This window comes from Culex pipiens, chromosome 3, assembly GCF_016801865.2.
Source record: "Culex pipiens pallens isolate TS chromosome 3, TS_CPP_V2, whole genome shotgun sequence".
In the NCBI taxonomy this organism is placed as follows: Eukaryota; Metazoa; Arthropoda; class Insecta; order Diptera; family Culicidae; genus Culex; species Culex pipiens.
Window position 1 is genome coordinate 1,801,000 of NC_068939.1, and position 22,224 is coordinate 1,823,223.

At 36.5% G+C, this 22,224-nt stretch overlaps 1 protein-coding gene across 3 annotated transcripts in view; it reads left to right on the top strand.

The window, feature by feature from the left end:
* LOC120423022 (LHFPL tetraspan subfamily member 3 protein) overlaps positions 1 to 22,224 on the top strand; it is a 62,662-nt gene that overhangs the window by 12,263 nt on the left and 28,175 nt on the right. For all 3 annotated transcript variants that reach the window (XM_039586662.2, XM_039586664.2, XM_039586665.2), the window contains exon 2: positions 5,885 to 6,209. In XM_039586662.2, coding sequence (XP_039442596.1) covers positions 6,068 to 6,209 — 142 coding nt within the window. In that variant the 5' untranslated portion in view covers positions 5,885 to 6,067. The remainder of the gene's footprint in view (positions 1 to 5,884; positions 6,210 to 22,224) is intronic.

Below are 22,224 nucleotides of genomic sequence, written 5' to 3' on the forward strand. Positions count from 1 at the left end.
TCCTTATAAAAAAATCATAATTTTTGCCAAACAGGAAAATTTCCCAAAATATTTTTTTTACGTTTTTACAAGTCGATTTTTTCTGTATTTTTTATTTGTCTTAAACTTTTACCATGGCATTTTGAATTGCCAGTTTTTTATATACCAGGTTTCATATAAAAGCAGGTCTTACAAAAAAGGTATGTGAACATTCAAAAATCTGTATCTTGAGACGGAATTTTCTGAACCAAACCTTTTTGACTGAAAGTTGAATTCCTGAAATATATATTTTTAATTTTATTTTAAATAAAAATAACTTAATATAAAAAATAAAAAAAATTAAAAAAATTCAATAGCTATGCTATATTTTTAACATATGCATTAGGGTGGGTACGGATTTTGAAAAGTTCTCAGATCAAGTTCTGGTGTGGTTCCCCTTGTAGGGCATACCCAAAGGGACTCTCACACCAAATTACAGCTCATTTGGTTTAAAACTGGCTTGTCTCAAGCGGGTTCAAGTTTACATGGAAATTTCTATGGGAAATTTTGAATTTTCCTTCATTCGCTCCTACAGACCTGGGGAAAACATGTAGAAACTTCTAGGATGGCCATAAATGAGCGGAATCGTCTGGAGAACAGCTTTCCCTAAGAGACCAGGTCGATTCGTTCAACCCCCATCGAGCTCAACGGCAATACATTCGGGGTTTTCGGAACCAACGGTTTTCCCCAGAAAAGCATCAAATTTTCCTTAGCATGCTATGAATGCTTGAAGAACACCGCGATGCCACATGTCAAACAGCTACCATGTGATTGTAAAATTTGCACCATAACAGTTTTTTTCTTATTTGGAGGTTCAGAATACAGCTGAATAGTATCCTGATCACCATGAATGATAATTCTATGGTTCAAAAATGATAATAAAAAGTAATTTTTTATAGGCGATGTTAGTCCACATGGTAACTGTTTGACATGTGGCGTCGCGGTGTTCATCAAGCATTCATAGCATGCTAAGGAAAATTTGATGCTTTTCTGGGGAAAACCGTTGGTTCCGAAAACCCCGGATGTATTGCCGTTGAGCTCGATGGTGGTTGAACGAATCGACCTGGTCTCTTAGGGAAAGCTGTTCTCCAGACGATTCCGCTCATTTATGGCCATCCTAGAAGTTTCTACATGTTTTCCCCAGGACTGTAGGAGCGAATGAACGAAAATTCGAAATTTCCCATAGTAATTTCCATGTAAACTTGAATCCGCTTGAGACAAGCCAGTTTTCAACCAAATGAGCTGAAATTTGATGAGAGAGTCTCTATGGGTATGCCCTACAAGGGGAACCACACCAGAACTTGATCTGAGAACTTTTCAAAATCCGTACCCACCCTAATGCATTTTAAATTGATCCCAGGTTTAGGGTTATGATTCTCAAGATTTTAATTTTCCCAGGAATCGAGAATTGAATTTTGCAATTTCTCGGGACCCGAGAATTGTTTTTTTTTTCAAAATAATTGGTTTTTTGACATGAATTTAAAAGAATTCTAATAACAAATTTAAAATTACATCTGTACACATTTGATATACAGTCGACTCTCTGGCTGTCGATCTTCTCGATATCAATATTGCTCCATCTATCGATGAATTCTTCAGTCCCTTCAAACTACCTACTTTGATTGGCTTTATTCCTCGATATTTTCTCTTGCTTGAAGGATCTCTTCTTCGACGGTCCCTTGGATTCTGTTTGCTTTAAAAATCTCTTCCGGTTGTCAATATTGTCACTTTCTCACTATGGCTTGCATGGACATTTTTCTTTGCGAAACGAAGCATTGAAGGGTGTTTGACATTAGTACCGAGAAAGCTGAGTACCAAGAAAAACATTTTTTCAATCGAGTCTTCATTTTGCATCGTTCTGTAAACTGATGATTCTCTTCCTTGACGGTCCCTTGGATATTGACAACCAGAGAGTCGACTGTAATTAAGTCATTTATTTTTTATTGCAGTATGACCCAAACATCCAAAATAACGATGATCAATAAAAAAAAATATATTTTTTTATTAAATAGACACTAAGCTATTCAAAGTTTAATGAAATGGGGTCGCATAATTCGAATTAGATGTTAAATAACAAAATACGAAAAAAAGTTCATGATTCGATTATCCGAAGTCCATACAAACCTGCGGATAATCGAACTTCGGGTAATTGAAACTTTGAATAATCGAGGATTCGGATAATCGAGTTTGGGATCATCCATAAACCACGTGGACACTTTTTTGGTAATCTGTTACCCCCCCCCCCCCCTCGTGGACAATTATCCATACAAGAAACACCTTTTTTTGTATGGATCGTGGACAACCCCCCCTCCCCCTCGTTCCCGTTGCACTGTATGCCAATTGGATGACCTGACTTTTTTGTTTAAGTTTCTTAATATTTCTGGGAATGGGTCATTCTGGAGAGTTGAATTTGGAGAATGGCATTTTGAGGAATAGAAAAGAACCAAATTTTCTCTACATTTTAATTCTTTTTAAATTTTGGCCTCTGAGTTAAACTTTTGCATGGACTAAAAATTTAATATCAAAATAAAAAAATCTGAAAATTTCAAAAAAGTTTATGTTGTGGAATTGAAAATTGTGTTGAGTCAGTTTTGATTTCAAATTTGATTTTACATCTAAATGGGTCATTCCAGGTCAACTGAGAACACTTTTGGACTCGACCTTCACCGATTTGGACTAAACTTCGAGGAAACGTTCGCCTATCGATAGGTACCAAAAAATCCAATTTAGTTGTTAATTGGTCCTCTATTTTTGGTACCGCCCTTCGCCCCTCTATTTTTGGTACCGCCCTTCTTTGTGAATTTTCGAAAAAAAAAATACATTTTTTTACACAAATATTATAGCAAGCAACTTTTTTCAGGTTGCATTTTTATCGGAAATCGTCCAAGAAGTTCGATGAAAATATTTTTTATCCTTAAATGTTATTTTCAAAACTAACTATTTGCTTTATTGCCGATTATACAAAAAAGCTATAAGCATTATAAAGAAACTTTGGAAAGAGAATTCCATTAAGCTTCATGACTCAGAAGCAGTGCTTAATTCAAATCCTTACAAAGAGAGACTAACAAAAAAAATGCATGCACCTCTCGTGAATTTGTGAGTTCAGCTTTTAATTGTGCCCCAAGCTTCTCATCTCAGCTGTTTGGTGTGCTTTTTCTCCCGACTAAGTGTGGAAGACGTGTGCTTTCGGTCGGAATGCCACCCCCGTTTTTCTTCTCTCGCTGACGACGACGGACGGTTAAGCTCCGGTTACAGGGTGGTGGGTTTTTTTGTTGGAGTCGGAAGATCAAGCTTCTCTCGGGGCACTTTTAACAGCGACGGAAGAACTACGGCGAGTAGAAAAATAGTTTGCTCATGTGCGCCTGGTATTTTAAGCTTTTCTCTCACTTTCGGAGGTGGTTGGAGCGAGGTGCTTTCGATGGTGACGATTTCGTGTGCTTTTTTTAGTGTCATCCATCGTTTGTCTGCGAGCGGAAAGGGAAAGTGACCACTCTTCTGGTTTTACTAACAAATGTTAAAAATGTTTGGCCATTGAGCGATTTTGCATTGTTCGATCTAGCTGGACTCCGATAAACGGCTCACAACCAACATCACGCCGATCTAGGAGCTTTGATTGAGCAAAACAAGAAAATAGTGGCCAAAGAAAGCTGGGAATATTTTCGCTTTCAGAGAAAGAGAGAGATAATTTGGACGCCATGCGGAGAAACAGCCAGCTGAGCCGTGAATCGGTGTCGGTTGCGGCCTTTTTACGTAATATTAGACTTCTGGCTGATCGCGTCTAATTGCTAATTATTAGTACAATAATTGGATTATGCGGCGCATTTTCGATTTCGTTTTGAGTTTGTTTTGACTGGGAGATTGGCGAAACCGATCAATAAATGGAGCAAAACGGTTTCGAAATTGTGGGAACATAATGATGCGGACACGGTGGAATAATTCGATTGTTTTCGTCATGGGAAAAAATTATCAATACATTATTGTTCTCAAAATGTGTCATTTGCAATAAGAACTTTTGTACCTGCAAGGAAAATGAACTCTAGATTTATTACAGTATTGTAACTTTTAAATGATATCAAGAATTAATATGAAGACACAGAGACGTGCTGTGCACCTGATCGCATAAATGTCCCATATCTGGTGTTTTTTTTAAAAGGTCCAATAAACCAAATTTCCAGTTTTTGCTTTTTGGGTGTTTTTGAAACCGCCTTGAGTCAGGGGTATTCAAAAACACCCAAAAAGCAAAAACTGAAAATTTGGTTTATTGGACCTTTTCAAAAAAAAAAAAAAAAAAAACCAGATATGCATTTTCATCGCTTTTGAGTTATTAATGCAGTTTGGTTTGGGACAAACTTCAAATGCGTTTTTCTCAGCTTGCTGTTCTGCATAAAGGAAAGTGGGGCAAGTGTAACAAGCTAAGGAAATGCTCGTTATAACCCATTAAAAACGTTAAAAAATCTGTTTTTATAATCATCTTATTCCAGGTCTTGACTAAGACTTTGATAGAACAAGTTTTTGAAAAATTCAATTTTTTAATGTAAAAAATTGATTTAATTTTTTTTTCCGTACGTTCTAGACAACTAGTGGGGCAAGACGAACAACCCATTAGGACAAGAGGAACAATGCACGAAACAACATGTTAATTTGCTAACAATTGAACTGTTATCACTTAGATATATCAGATTAGGATGTATTTGAAACGTTTCTTGCATTTTTAGATTAAATAATAATATTTTAGTAAATATTGTAGTTTTTTTTACGAAAAATAATTATTCCTTAGATGATAAATAGTAAATTTTCATGATATCATTATATTTTGCATGGACATTTTTTTTAACAATTGTTTATCAGTTTTTAAGTACTTTTATGTATTTATTTCCCAATAAAATCTGTTGTTGTCGCAATTCGTATTTTTTTCCATACTAAAAATCCATATGGTACACTTGCCCCACCTGAACAAGATTTTTTGATAGCTCTCAACAAAAATAACCAAAAGTTAAATCATACTTTATAATAGGTGCAAGTCATTGGCAGGGACACTACTGATCTAGGAAAAATACCATTTTGATAGAATGAGCCTTAAAACGAACCCAAAGCCTTATTTTGTATTTTCCAAATAATATAGGAAACGTTTACGTCGTTTTGGCGATTATGTGTTGGTAGAATCAGCTAATTGCATTGCTAGAAATTGTAAAAATTACGACCGTACGATGATTTTTTTCCTGACCTACTTTGACTGCGTGTTTAACCAACTTGTAATTAGACATTTTAATTTTGACAAGTTAATCAGATTGATAAATAAAATAATAAAACAAAACATACTTAGTGCCGTTTTTTTGTTTTTAGCTCTGATTTTGTAGAGGCTTTCATTCCATTTTGTAAAGAAAAAGTAAATATTTTTGCAACGTTTGTGTTAAACCACCCAAAACAAAAATAAAACCCACCATTGCCTCACTTGAACTCGAGACCTTCAACGTGCCCAAAAAAAATCGTCATGCTCAGCTGGCTCATCCGCACCGTGACATCGGATTAAACGCTAAGCCAAACGGTTCTGCTCACCTCGCCTGCTGCGTGATCTCTTCATCGTGGTTGCGATCCTCTGTCCAGAAGTTGGAGAGGTATCATACCATATGGCAACCGGGGCCTACTGCGACGATCTGCCGCTACCGTGCACATGATTCTGAAGCCACAGAAAACGATCGTCGGACTCTAAAGGGGGGGGGGCTTGTGTTGCAATAGGGTAAACCGCCGCAAAGACCACACCAGAGTGTTTCGTGGAAAGTGATCACGAGTTCCACCTGCGTTTTAAAGCGCAAGTCGTGAGGTGAGGTGTTTGGCTAAACCAGGGATGACTCTCTTTCCATTACAGTTCCAACCAGGCTCGACTGCTGAAGAATCTAAGCCAAGTTTGTGTCCGTTTCCATCGATGGTGTGGTGCAGTGAATTGTGAAATAATTAAAACAAACAAACCCGGCTTGTGTGACTGTGTGTAAAGTGTGCAGTTCAGCGAGGTGCATCTATTGCATCATCATCATCGGTAGCAGCAGCAGCCATGGGAACGAAGATAGAGTATGTCGACTCGAGTCACATGTACGCGACCAACTATATCAGAAACTCGAAGGCAATCGCGGTGCTTTGGGCAATCTTCAGCATTTGCTACGCGATCATCAGTGTTGTGGCGTTTGTCACGCCCGGTAAGTACCTGGGTTGAGCTTATCTGCGGGTTTTTTTTTGGGTGCGAAATTTCCAAGAACGTTACTGTGCGAAAGTTGCTGATGGGCACTGTTGATTATTTTGGTCATTTGCAAGCGCGTTTTATAAGCTGGTGGTCATTGTCAAGGAGTTTTCTTGGAACGTGTTTGTCAAACGATAACATAGCGGATGTTTTGCAAGGAGAATGATTTTCGAGATAACAACGAAAAATAGGTCCAAGCAAACGTGGACACTGCTCAGGAATTAACGGTACGAAACTCACTGCTTCTAAACTTATTTTTTCTTATGTATCGCAGTTATACGAACGTGACAAAGTGAAAACAAGTTATTGGATTCTTCGAATACCTTTTTGATGATGTAAGCGATCTCTCATAACTGCTGCAGAAGGCTTCCATTGAATATTAAAACCTGTGATTTTTTTTTGCAAAATAGACAAACTTAATTGAAGAATATTTAATATTCAATAATTCAGTCATTGGTAAATTTAGGTATTGCACTTTTTTTTCTTGAGAAAAAAAATCACTTCTTGATTGGGTATCTTCGGCATTTATTTAAACCAGGGGTGACCAAAGTATGGCCCGCGGGCCAAACGTATTTTTTGAACCTTTTTAGATTTTGTAATAATTGTATAATCGGGATCAAAGTATGGAAAACCCATACTTTGATCCCGATTATATGAAACAAATATTGTGTTAAAATTCTATCTCATAGTGACCATTTATCGTAAGACGTTTAAATGTGATTAAAAAGGGTAAATTATGTCAAAATTTTTATCGAATATTTATAAAATTTTTAAGGAAGGAATAATTTTTGAAAAATCATTAAGCAACTTTTTATCATTAAGAATGTACAAAATTTTAAAAATAAATAACACACTTCTACAAAGATTGTGTCACCCCTTCTAAAATATAGTAAAAAAAAAACAATCAATTTAAATACAACTTTATAATTCTGAAGACACGCAATATTTATGCTGGTATTTCTTTTGGATTTTCTGATTTAAAAAAAGTTTAATCACCTCCGTGTACGCACGAGTGCAAGCAGCAGTCAAGTGCTCAGTGCTCCATCGTTTTTTCGAAAATTTTCGCCGTAATTTACCGTGATTAGCCGCGAGTTTGCTCCAACAGCATGCCAAGGGCCGGCCGTGGCCGTGGCAGTTCGAGTGCGGCCTCGAAAAACCCGCGAAGTTCGTCTACCGGCCGTGTGCAAAAAGGTAAACAAACCAACGCCGCGTCGACCGCCATCGCGCCGGGGAGTGTGAGCGCCAAAGGATTCGACCCCAAGTTACTACACGCTAATTACCGCGTCCAGGATCGCAGCCCTATTAGGCTCCGTTCAGCTACTTCCGGCAATCCGTCGACCGATGGCGCTTCAACATCCGCCAACATTCCCACCAGTAACAAGTTCGCGAGGCTGAGTGACGAGGAAAGCAGCTACAACAACACCGACGGTAGCACTACCGACGACGACGACGACGATGGTCGTGCACGGAAAAAAGTGCCGACGCCAAAAAAAGTAATTACTCCAAAGGAACGACGACCACCACCAATTTTTGTTTTGGACACGTTGGCGGACGATGTTGACGAGCAGCTGGAAGGCCTCGTGTACTGCCTCAAAATAGGTAAAGCGTCAGTGCAAGTGTTCACTTTTGACCAAAAGAACTTCGACCTGGTTGTGGAAAAATTTAAGCGTAAAAACTTCAAATTCTACACATTTGACCCCGCGCAGAAGACCGCTGTAAAGATTGTCTTGCAGGGGTACCAAGACCGCCCGACCTCCGTCCTCAAGGAGCACCTCTCGGGTGCCGGAATAACGCCGCGAGACATAAAAGTCCTCTCGCGGAAGACAACAGTCACAGGTACACATACACTGTACCTGTTGTACTTCGACCGCGGCACCGTCAAGATTCAAGACCTGCGGCGGACTAAGGCGTTGGACGGTTTTTGGGTAAACTGGCGGTTTTACTCCAAAAATCCGACGGACGCAGCGCAATGTCACCGTTGCCAGAAATTCGGCCACGGCTCGCGGAACTGCAACCTCCAGCCCCGCTGCGTGAAGTGCGGTGAGTCACACCTCTCGGAGGTGTGCGCACTGCCACGAAAGGCGGACTTGGGGGAAAACGCAGAACAAACCAAGCCGCGCGTAAAGTGCGCGAACTGCGGCGGTAACCATACCGGTAATTACCGCGGATGCGTCGCGCGCAAGTCCTACCTCGAGGAGCAGGAAAAGAGGAAGAAGAAAGCAGCAGCGTCCCACCCTCCTCAACGAAGTACGAGTGCAGCCGTTCCTGCAGCTGGCCAGCGTACGGTTCCAGCGGACAACCCAGCGATCCCTCCTGGCTGGGGGCGATCGTTTGCCAGCGTGGTCGCGGCCGGTAGCGGCAATGCGGCCCAGCAAGAAGTCACCGGGGAAGATCTCTTTACCCTGCCGGAGTTCTTTGCTCTCGCGGGGGAGATGATGACGCGGTTTCGGAGCTGCCGTAACAAGGCGGAGCAATTTCTAGCCCTCGGGGAATTAATGATTAAGCACATCTATAAAGGATAAAAAACTGTGATCTAGTTTTAAGCTTTCTCTATTTCTATCCCCTTTTCCTAGCAAGTTTAGTAAGTTTTTTTTTTAATTTTTCTTACTCTTGGTAACACCTTTATTTACAAGCAATAACTGTTCCAAAATGGATTATGATGTAACACACAGCTGAAAGGAACTCCAAAACTCTGTTTTGTACCTCAAAAGAACTTATTGTATCTTGATTATTCACCAAGAAAACCGAATTTGAATTTGAAAAAAGTTTAATCAAATGATTTGAGGCTTCTTTGTACAAATCTTTTTTTTTTGTATTCCAATATTTTGTTTTTTTTTTTTTTAATTTTATATTTAAGAGAGCTTCAAATTTGGCCCGCGATTCAAAAACTTTGAGCACCCTTGATTTAAACTATGATGAACTTTCATCATGTGAACTACTTGAAAAATAAAGCTTATTAGATTCTTAAAAAAAAATCAATTCTTCTTTAAGAAATTGCACAAGATTTTTATTATTGATAAGTCAGATTTGTTCAAATGAAGTTTTTTTTGGAAAATTTTGAGTTGATTCGTAAGTAAAGAACACATAAGCAATTTTCCATGAATTTCGGAAATGGATATTATTTGTATTTTTGTATTTGGTTCAAACTTTATGGGGTTTTTTTCTATGACCAAAGAAGCCAATATGTGTCATTCATAAATCCATACAAGTCTCCATACAATTTTGCAGCAGTTCATACAATCTGTATATTTGAAGGAATTTTCAGTTCAATTTGGTGTTTTGGGTAAAGTGGCATGGATAAGGACTGATCGAAAAAATAGGTACAACGAAAAAAAGTCTATTGGTTTTTTTTTTGAAATTTACAAATAAGGCCGTAGCAAATATTGTCAAAGTGTATTTTTGTTTGTGTTTTTTTTTGGAAAAAAATAAGTCGTTCTCAAACATAATTTTGGACTTCATATGTCAATGTAAAATTGGATTTGCAGCACCTTATTTGTTTTTCAAAAAGCATAATTTTCAGGTTATAGCCATTTTAAGTTGTAATTTATGGTAATAATTTGTTTTTTTTAAATGATTTTTGAAAATAGTGTCCGTCTTTGTTTTTTCCTGATTAAAATACCTGAGAAAATTTTCTGTAACTTTTGTTTTAGGACTTTCATAATCCGACAATCAGTTGCTGAGATACAGCTTTGCATAGAAAAAATAGATAATGAATATTAGATAATCTAAGCTGTTTTTCTTTCAAAGGCTAATCATAAGTTTCATTTAGAAAAGGACTGATGCAAATTTACAAAATATTTGTTGTTGTAAAAAAATAGAGGTCACTTTATTTTAATCAAGAACAGTATCTTTTCCGAAAAGCTTCTTGAAGTCAAATTTATTTTTACAACGAGTTAAATATTTGGTATAACATTATTTTCTTAATTAAAAAATGGCTTAAAAAATTAAAGCATTGCTCTAGAGTTGTTAACAATTTTGATTTACGGCTCAAGATTTGGTGTCTATTTTTTCATATAAGAGCAATTCCAGCTCAAATCAGGAATTTTTCTGGTACTTTTGTACCCGACCCTCTCCGATTTCCATGAAACTTTGTAGACATGTTATCCTAGGCCTATATAAGCCATTTTTGTGTATATGGAGCCAATAGTACTCGAAAATAACATTTGAGAAGGGCGTAAGTTATTTAAATATTTTTGTATTTTGCAATTTAAAAATAACTGTATCTCGAAGCCGTTGCATCGTATCAAAAAGTGGTCAAAGACAAACTTGTAGGAAATTGGACGGGCTTTCTGAAAAAAATACACTGAAACAAAAATACACGCCACATCTATGTGATTTTTTGATTTTTAAGTCTAAAACTTAAATTTAAAGGTGATGTCACGATTTTTTTTTCGTTCAAATTTTTTTAGGAAATAGCCTAAAATGTTACCAAAAGACTGACGAAAAATGCAGGATGGTATGTCTCTCCTAAAAAAAATACAAAAATCATTTACTAAAACAGTTTATTTGAAAAGTGGTCTAAACGTCAAAATTTTTAAAAACCGGTAATGGCAATCGATTCTCCAGACAATTTTACATAAAAGTCTCCATATTGACCATGGTCCTATGTCCAATCCTTGGGAAGATACAGCGATTTTAATAATAAAAATGTTGAAAAAACGGGTTTTTGTGGTTTTTGGTCATTTCTATATGACAGACTTGGTTTTTCAGTATCGTAAATATTTTTACCGGAAAACTCGTCCAATTTCCCATAAGTTTGTCTTTGACAGCATTTCAATTGGATGTAAGGGCTTACAGATATAAGCTTATATACTATCCAGGTTTCTACCACACTGAAAAAAAATTTCTGTTTTCAGTTATTAGCAATGTAATCAAACTTATATCTGCAAGCCCATACATCCAATTGCAAAGCTGTCAAAGGCAAACTTATGAGAAATTGGACGAGCTTTCCGGTAAAAATATTTACGAGACGGAAAAATCAAGTCTGTCATATAGAAATTGCAAAAAACCACAAAAAATCCCGTTTTTTCAACATTTTTATTATTAAAATCGCTGTATCTTTCCAAGGATTGGACATAGGACCGTGGTCAATATGGAGACTTTTATGTAAAATTGTCTGGAGAATCGATTGCTATTACCGGTTTTAAAAATTTTGAAGTTTAGACCACTTTTCAAATAAACTGTTTTAGTAAATGATTTTTGTATTTTTTTAGGAGTGACATACCATCCTGCATTTTTCGTCAGTCTTTTGGTAACATTTTAGGCTATTTCCTAAAAAATTTTGAACGAAAAAAATCGTGACATCACCTTTAAAATTAAGTTTTAGACTTAAAATTCAAAAAATCACATAGATGTGGCGTGTATTTTTGTTTCAGTGTATTTTTTTCAGAAAGCCCGTCCAATTTCCTACAAGTTTGTCTTTGACCACTTTTTGATACGATGCAACGGCTTCGAGATAAAGTAATTTTTAAATTGCAAAATACAAAAATATTTAAATAACTTACGCCCTTCTCAAATGTTATTTTCGAGTACTATTGGCTCCATATACACAAAAATGGCTTATATAGGCCCAGGATAACATGTCTACAAAGTTTCATTGAAATCGGAGAGGGTCGGGTACAAAAGTACCAGAAAAATTCCGGATTTGAGGTGGAACTGCTCATAAGGCAAAGCCCAGTTTCAATGGAACTTTTTTTCCTTCAGTTGAATGACACTAAATAGATTATTAGTTTATTGCAATTAGACTGAAATTAGACTATTCATTTGGTGAGTGATTTCATAAATGACCTGAGCAACAATTTGATTCAAATACTAGAAACTACCTACTTCGCGCCACTTTGACTGACGAGGAGTTGACGAGATTGCCAATAATCAACCCAGTCAGCACACACCTCGAGAGGCTATTTTCCTCTTTTCCTCCGCCAGTCATGCAGCAAAATAGCAAATAATAACACCAAAACAAGCAACAACCCTTACATTCGTCGGTGGTTACGGTTCAATAAAGAGACAAGCAATAAGAAACTGCTAAAGCCAATTTATTGTTGCATAAAAAAAAATCAAAACAAAACTTACATCTCGCCAGTGAGCCAGCTAGCGACACGACACGGGGAGAAGCAAATTATCCTCGGAACGAAAAGCGACCCAGTTGGGGTCGAAATGCTTTTCCATTGCATTTGGGGCCAATTGTGTTGTGCAATGCCACAACAGACCCCCCCCCCTCCTCTGCTCAAAGTGACCCTCCTGGGAGATGAACCCATCACGGCACAAAACAAGACAATTTCCTCGAACGCGTGCGCGTGCGAAATGAGGGGCGATAATTTGCTGCCTCAGTCTCTCAGACCCCGGGTGCGCGAAGAATTACGACCTCCAAGCCAAGAGTGCTGACTCTCGTGAGTCGATCTGCGCGCTAATGAACCGAAAATGATCATCCCAAAACGTTCGAAGGCTTCGTACACACTCGCGCTCATTGTTATCTTTGCTTCTTGCTTCCCCTTTGTGCTCGCGAGGCCAAAAATTGAATTAATTATATGATTAGAGCAATCAAAAATAGTGTAATTTTTGTGTTTTTCTTTGCTCCTCCTCCTCCCGCGCACCATTCCAGTGCAGCGTGTTCGACGAATGACGAAAAGCCTTCGGAATCGATCGCTCTCACTTTCGTTCATTCATTCACTCGTTCACTCATTGACGCGTTCGCACGTACATAACTGAACCAAGAAGAGAGCAGTGGCATTGATCTGGTCGTGCGGATTTTGTTCGCTTTTTTGTCTTTTGTTAAGGCTATCGCCCGGCCGGACTTAGTGGAGCATATTGATTAGTGTTGCCGGGTTGAATTGCGGGGTGGTGCGCCTCTACAAAGTGGTCGTCAAAAAGTTGCATAACTTTGCGGCCAGAGCCATTGTGGGAAGTTTCTTCAGACTTTTAAGCGAACTGTTGCACAGATTAATTAAATAAATCAGATTGTTGAAACATAGTCCTAATTGGATTGTTTCTTTCATGAAAACTTTTTTTTGTTATGATGTGTTAATCAAATAAAATATTTTCCAATTTGTGGTTCAGTGGCAATATCTTTCATGATTCGATTTGCACATTGCCAATACCACAATAAAATAGTGTTGACGAACAGTATTATGTTCTGAAACAGCTAAAATTTGTGTGTTAACAAACGTGATATTTTTTTCATGTTTTTTTTCTTAGCTTCTCTCCTTGTTGTTTTAATAAATTGAGAATGAATTCTGTTACAACAACTCTTAAGGCTCTGAAAGGTATCATTCCCGGTCGGCAATTTGGTGGCCAGGTTCTATCCCATTCCTAGAAAAGTTTATTTATTACGTAATGTTCTATTTATTTTAATAAATAATCAGTTTGAATGTGTTTAGTGATTTCGTCTTTTTTGTGATGATTGCTGACAAAAGTGATTTTTCTCCTTCTTTAAAGGGGAGGAAACAAATTTTACTTGTGATAACTACTGTCAAAACATCATTTTTCCCTTCATAAAAAGAAGGGAAAACTAAATTTTAAATGGCATCATGCCAGTTGGGAAACACAACATTGTTATTTTTTCTGTGTTTTTAATATTTCTGGGGAATGGGTCATTCTGAAGAATTTAACTTAGGGACTAGATTATGAGGATTGCTATGCTCGAGAGAGGATATGGAAATTGAAATTATTTTGAAAAAGCCTTGAATAAAAATAATATTTAAAAATCTTTAGATTTCATTTTTGGGGTGTAACTGCTAAGTATACTTCAAGGTAATTTTTGGGGTCCAAATTTTTTTGGCTTCTCTCAATTATAATTATTGGAATTTAAAATTTACACTTTCTGAATAACAAGATTAGAAAAGATTTGTTTTTTTTTTCGAACTTGAACATCAAACATTGAACATCCAATGTTCTAAACAATTTAGAACTTTGCAAATAATTTTCTGATCAGTTTATACAATTTTGCATCGGTATTTATAAGTTTAAAATTTCCCGGGAGTCTCGACTGAATTTCCCGGGAATCGAGAGGTCCAAAAATTGTCGCTTTCCCAGAAATTCCCGCTTGTCACTCTCTATTCTGAATGCATAAATTAAAAATGCTTTTCTACAAGTTGTTCGTAGAAGCATTTACATATTGTGATCATTTTTTAATTGAATTTACTATTTCTGGGTTCTGTATCCAGTTCCATCATTGACAGTCAATAATCTAAAAGTGAATGACCTTAAGCGTTGAAACTTTGAAACCAATTTTAACAGTTTTTAGAATAACACATATTTCGTTTTGAAAAGGTCCAATAAACCAAATTTTTATATTTTGCTTTCTGGGTGTTCAAAAAACAACCAAATCAATACTTTCAGTATGTTTCATTGGACCTTTAAAAAAAAGCTCCAGACTTGCATTTTTTTTTGCATTTGGTCCTACAATGGGTTTCAAAAAGTCAATCTTGAGCCACTCTAATAATCACCGTCTTTGTTTGTTTACTGATTGTCAGCAGGGGCACTAACTTCGTATTGCTCCGCCTTCTTTCCACGAACCCCTCACTGATAAGGTTTCGTTCACTCTCTTTACGTAAATTGCTAGGAGTGATTATGAGAGAGATAACAGAAACCGTCTACGCATTACATTCTGTTTATCTGCGCAGAAAATATTAGATCTTATTTTAAAAAATAGATAGATTTTTTCAACAGTGAATTTTTGGAACATAATATTGCTACAGATTTGGAAAAATTTAAAGATCAACTCTCGGTTGAGTTGTCAAAAGGCCGTAAGAGCCACCGTGATCTCCGACACTGATTTTCGTTTTTCTCCGAATTTAAACAAAATTTAATTTATTTTTAGTTTAGGGTGCTTGAAGGATCTCAAACATTTTCGAAATTGATTACGCTTAAGTAGGTCGAAAACCGATGCAAAAAAAGCTTTGTTTATCAATGGCTCTTACGTCTTTTTGAAAACTAACCCGAGAATTCTTAATTTGGTAGACAAATATATTTTCTAGTTTTCTTTGATAATCTCTCTAAAACTTATAAAGAAAATAAGAAAAATTAGTCCAGAATCGATTATCTGAAGTTCGATTATTATAATATTGTTTTCTTATGTCTTGAATTACTTACTATTCTAATGTTAAATTCGGGTTCAGCAGCTTCATATTAGTCAGATTTGACCGGAGATTACCAAATCAATACTTTCAGTATTACACTACCGCCATATTGGTCACCATCTTGGATTACTTACTTCCAGATCGATTTAAGGCATTTTTGGAGTCATACCTGGGCTCAACGACCCAAAATAGGATATTTATTTTGTGATTCGATTATCCAAAGACCGAAGTGAATTTTTGGCGATGACTTTGGATATCTGAGCCTAGACTGCCCAGCTAATAAGCTGTTATTTTGCTGAGATTGGAATATTTTTGACATTTTGTTATTTTAGGCATAGAATTCATGTTGGAACTTGATGTAAAATGCCACAGTTTAGGAGAAATTATTATTGTTGTGTCAAAAAAATCAAAAAATCAAATTAATCGCTCTACAGCATTGCCTTGGCGTTCTCGATTACGAGATTCCTACTCGAAACTAAGTGTCCGAAGCAGTGTTGCAAATGAGTGATAAAAAAGCTATCAATAGATTATCTCTGCTCCAAAAATATCTGAGAGTATAGTGGCCGTCACTATAGCTTGTGAGATCTCTTCTTATGCCTCGTGATTCCCAGCGATGTCATTCTCTCTCTATCACTCTTTCCCTTTTCCTCGACTATGCCCTCTCAACGCATAGTCTCTCAATCTCTCCGAAAACTGCAATGAGAGAACGCGAGAAGGCGATTAGGAGCCGACCACGCATGACGTCCCGTTAAACTGCGTTTGCGAAATTGGTTTTGTGGCGGCTTTTGTGGTTAAACGCTGTTGTGGTAGGATGAACGTGGAAGCGGGAATGAGAGAGAAAAGAGCAGTTCTCTAGGATTTCGGTCATTCGATTTTTTTTGTATTTTTTAATCCGACTGAAACTTTTTTGGTGCCTTCGGTATGCCCAAAGAAGCCATTTTGCATCATTAGTTTGTCCATATAATTTTCCATACAAATTCGGCAGCTGTCCATACAAAAATGATGTATGAAAATTCAAAAATCTGTATCTTTTGAAGGAATTTTTTGATCGATTTGGTGTCTTCGGCAAAGTTGTAGGTATGGATACGGACTACACTGGAAAAAAATAATACACGGTAAAAAAAATTTGGTGATTTTTTTATTTAACTTTTTATCACTAAAACTTGATTTACAAAAAAACACTATTTTTAATTTTTTTTATTTTTTGATATGTTTTAGAAGGCATAAAATGCCAACTTTTCAGAAATTTCCAGGTTGTGCAAAAAATCACTGACCGAGTTATGAATTTTTTAATCAATACTGATTTTTTTCAAAAAATCGAAATTTTGGTCGTAAAAATTTTTCAACTTCATTTTTCGATGTAAAATCAAATTTGCAATCAAAAAGTACTTTACTGAAATTTTGATAAAGTGCACCGTTTTCAAGTTATAGCCATATTTAAGTGACTTTTTTGAAAATAGTCGCAGTTTTTCATTTTTTTAAATTAGTGCACATGTTTGCCCAGTTTTGAAAAAAAATATTTTTGAAAAGCTGAGAAAATTCTCTATATTTTGCTTATTTGGACTTTGTTGATACGACCTTTAGTTGCTGAGATATTGCAATGCAAAGGTTTAAAAACAGGAAAATTGATGTTTTCTAAGTTTCACCCAAACAACCCACCATTTTCTATCGTCAATATCTCAGCAACTAATGGTCCGATTTTCAATGTTAATATATGAAACATTTGTGAAATTTTCCGATCTCTTCGAAAAAAATATTTTTGGAATTTTCAAATCAAGACTAACATTTCACAAAGGCCAAACATTCAATATTACGCCCTTTTAAAATGTTTGTCTTGATTTGAAAATTCCAAAAATATTTTTTTCGAAAAGATCGGAAAATTTCACAATTGTTTCATATATTAACATTGAAAATCGGACCATTAGTTGCTGAGATATTGACGATAGAAAATGGTGGGTTGTTTGGGTGAAACTTAGAAAACATCAATTTTCCTGTTTTTAAACCTTTGCATTGCAATATCTCAGCAACTAAAGGTCGTATCAACATAGTCCGAATAAGCAAAATATAGAGAATTTTCTCAGCTTTTCAAAAATATTTTTTTCAAAACTGGGCAAACATGTGCACTAATTTAAAAAAATGAAAAACTGCGACTATTTTCAAAAAAGTCACTTAAATATGGGTCATTCCATCTGAAGCGGAACAGCATTTGAAAATTACCCTCTCCGATCCTGCTCAAATTTGGCAGGGCTGTTGATACTATCAAAACATGCAAGAATCCCGAATTTCATCCAAATCGGACCACCCCCTCCATTTTTGTACCTCCCCAAAAAATCGACTTTTTGGCGATTTTTGACCAAACCTCCTAGATTCAAATGACGATAACTCAGGAACCACAAATCTTAGAAGGTCGGTCTTAGACTCAATTTTGAAGGAAATTGGACGTAGAATCCATTTCCGTGGTCAAAATGTCGATTAATTTATTTATTCTACCTGTATTGCGCAATTGAAAAGTTTAAACGGCCGTATCTCAAAACACCCCAACTTATTTTTTTTATTTGACCTCACCATCGTGTTCCCCGGCCAATTTTACATAAGAATCACTTATCGACAGAAATGAATATGTTTCGTTCCAGAGATATCGAATTTTAAAGTTTTGTGTTTTCGAGATTACCTACATCAGCTTCATTCGCCGCATCTGCTAGAAGCACACAGGCGGGCCGATCAATAACTGCTACCTGGTCATTTCTTGAAATAATATTTCATCATAAATAATCTTTACCAAATTGGGCAAAAATTAACTGTATAACACTGTAGGAAACTGAAGTTTAATCGCGAATAATCGCGAAATATCTACTCAAAAAAATTAATGAAATGAATTTCTGTGCTAACCCACAGGACAGAGCAATAACGACACACAGTAAAGGGCAGAATTGGATTCCGGCGAAGCGAGCAGGAAAATGCAATTAATCTTGTTAGTAACACTGAACAATAAGCGCACGATACATTATTGAGTAAAAATATGAATTAAAATGAATAAAATTTGTTGATACGTTGTACTTTAGTGAAGGACGATCACAAGGAGTAGGAAAAGGATTTTTGGAAAGTATAAAATTGAAAAATGTAAGCAAATCACAAAGTTTGATCTGCTTCAAAGCGGCTAATTCCCCAAATTTAGTTGCGATGATTTCGACACCGTCCGAACAACAGTGTTTTTTTTTCTTCTATCACGGCTGCTGTCCTCAAGTATGAAGATTATTTTTAAATTAAATGTACCTTGACCAAAATCATCTTTCAATCAAATGGAGCTGGCTAACAATATAAAAATTGATTTAATATGAACAATCTTTTAAACCATAAATCAGATTTGCCAAATTATGGTAAAGTGTCAATAGTAGACTATAATAATGATAATAATAATACTAAAATAGGTTTTGGGGTTTTTGCTGAATGGCACTATTTTGCTACCGCCCATGATAAAGGCCCTAGTCATGGCCTCGGAGGTACTCTAAAACGGTTAGCAACATGTAAAAAACGGTGCATTCAAAATAACCCAATAAATATTCCTTTCACAAAAATAGATTGATCAAGGTAGGTATCAGCCATTTGAATAAATATTTGCGTAAATTTTTTAAAATTTAAATTAAATTATTCATCTCCCAGAACACCAGGTAGCAGTTATTGATCGGCCCGCCTGTGTGCTTCTAGCAGATGCGGCGAATGAAGTTGATGTAGGTTATCTCGAAAACACAAAACTTTAAAATTCGATATCTCTGGAACGAAACATATTCATTTCTGTCGATAAGTGATTCTTATGTAAAATTGGCCGGGGAACACGATGGTGAGGTCAAATAAAAAAAATAAGTTGGGGTGTTTTGAGATACGGCCGTTTAAAGTTTTCAATTGCGCTATACAGGTAAAATAAATAAATTAATCGACATTTTGATCACGGAAATGGATTCTACGTCTAATTTCCTTCAAAATTTAGTCTAAGACCGACCTTCTAAGATTTGTGGTTCCTGAGTTATCGTCATTTGAATCTAGGAGGTTTGGTCAAAAATCGCCAAAAAGTCGATTTTTTGGGGAGGTACAAAAATGGAGGGGGTGGTCCGATTTGGATGAAATTCGGGATTCTTGCATGTTTTGATAGTATCAACAGCCCTGCCAAATTTGAGCAGGATCGGAGAGGGTAATTTTCAAATTTGCACTTTTTCGTGCACAGTTGAGATGGAATGACCCATATGGCTATAACTTGAAAACGGTGCACTTTATCAAAATTTTAGTAAAGTACTTTTTGATTGCAAATTTGATTTTACATCGAAAAATGAAGTTGAAAAATTTTTACGACCAAAATTTCGATTTTTTGAAAAAATCAGTATTGATTAAAAAATTCATAACTCGGTCAGTGATTTTTTGCACAACCTGGAAATTTCTGAAAAGTTGGCATTTTATGTCTTCTAAAACATATCAAAAAATAAAAAAAATTAAAAATAGTGTTTTTTTGTAAATCAAGTTTTAGTGATAAAAAGTTAAATAAAAAAATCACCAAATTTTTTTTTACCGTGTATTATTTTTTCCAGTGTAGTCCGTATCCATACCTACAACTTTGCCGAAGACACCAAATCGATCAAAAAATTCCTTCAAAAGATACAGATTTTTGAATTTTCATACATCATTTTTGTATGGACAGCTGCCGAATTTGTATGGAAAATTATATGGACAAACTAATGATGCAAAATGGCTTCTTTGGGCATACCGAAGGCACCAAAAAAGTTTCAGCCGGATTAACACCTAAACTACCATGCAAGCGAAAAAAGGCGAAGTCCAACTTCAAACAGCTGTATCTCGGCTCCCTGTGGACGGATTTTCAAAATTCAAGAAGCAAAAGATGCGGACAGATCTCTAGATTATTTTGCTTTTTGAAAAGTCAAAAACAGAGGCACTTACCCTAAGTTATTCCCAAAACCAACCAGGTAACTTTTTTTTAGCCCTCTATTTTCTAGTTGTTTTGCATTTTGGATCGAATGTTGAATGACAATTTGTTTAAAATTTTATCATAATGCAAGTTACAGTACAATTATAATATCCAATACCATATTGGACCGATCTGGACTCATTGGGACCGGTTCCAGGTTCTCCGGTGAAACCCGGAATATCCTCAATTCCAGAGTATTTTCAAGAATAGAGTGGCAATATGGGTATCAAAATTCAGCATTTTCAAAATCAAGCTCACTGATGACGCTGAAAACCATTTTGGACTTATCTGGCCACTTTGGGACCGGTTCCAGGCTCTCCGGTGGAATCCGGAATATCCCCAATTCTACAGTATTTTCATGAATTTTATTAGAGTGGCAATATGGGTATCAAAATTCAGCATTTTCAAAATCAAGCTCATTGATGACGCTGAAAACCATTTTGGACATATCTGGCCACTTTGGGACCGGTTCCAGGTTCTCCGGTGGAACCCGGAATATCCCAACTACGGAGTATTTTCAAGAAATTTATTAGAGTGGCAATATGGGTATCAAAATTCAGCATTTTCAAAATAAAACTCATTGATGACGCTAAAACCATTTTTGGATACTTCTGGCCATTTTGGGACCGATTCCAGGTTCTCCGGTGGAATCCGGAATATCCCCAATTCTACAGTATTTTCAAGAATTTTATTTGAGTGGCAATATGGGTATCAAAATTCAGCATTTTCAAAATCAAGCTCATTGATGACGCAAAAAACTATTTTGACATATCTGGCCACTTTGGGACCGGTTCCAGGTTCTCCGGTGGAACCCGGAATATCCCAACTACGGAGTATTTTCAAGAAATTTATTAGAGTGGCAATATGGGTATCAAAATTCAGCATTTTCAAAATCAAGCTCACTGATGACGTTGAAAACCATTTTGGACATATCTGGCCACTTTGGGACCGGTTCCAGATTCTCCGGTGGAACCTGGAATATCTCCAATTCCAGAGTATTTTCAAGAATTTTATTAGAGTGGCAATATGGGTATCAAAATTCAGCATTTTCAAAATAAAACTCATTGATGACGCTAATACCCATTTTGGACATATCTGGCCATTTCGGGACCGGTTCCAGGTTTTCCGGTGGAACCCGGAATATCCCCAATTACAGAGCAATTTCAAGAATTTTATTGGAGTGGCAATACGCATAACAAAATTTAGCATTTTCAAAATCATTCCAAAAAAATAATTTGAGTGTCAACAAAAAACTTTATTTTGAAAATGCTGAATTTTGATACCCATATTGCCATCTAGGAAAAGCTCCGTAATTGGGGTTGTTCCGGGTTCCACTGGAGAACCTGGAACCGGTCCCAAAGTGGCCAGATATGTCCAAAATAGTTTTTAGTTTTTATTTTAATCAATGAGCTTGATTTGGAAATGCTGAATTTTGATACCAATATTGCTAATCCAATAAAATTCTTGAAAATACTCTGGCATTGGGGTTATTCCGGGTTCTACTGGAGAACCTGGAACCGGTCCCAAAGTGGCCAGATATGTCCAAAATGGTCTTTAGCGTCATCAATAAATGCTGAATTTGGATACCCATAATGCTCCCCCAATAAATTTCTTGAAAATACTTCGTAGTTGGGATATTCCGGGTTTCACCGGAGAACCTGGAACCGGTCCCAAAATGACCAGATATGTCCAAAATGGTTCTCAGCGTCATCAATGAGCTTGATTTTGAAAATGCTGAATTTTGATACCCATATTGCCACTCTAATAAAATTCTTGAAAATACTCTGGAATTGGGGATTATCCTGGGTTTCACCGGAGAACCTGGAACTGGTCCTAAAGTGGCCAGATATGTCCAAAATGGTTTTCAGCGTCATCAATGAGCTTGATTTTGAAAATGCTGAATTTTGATACCCATATTGCCACTC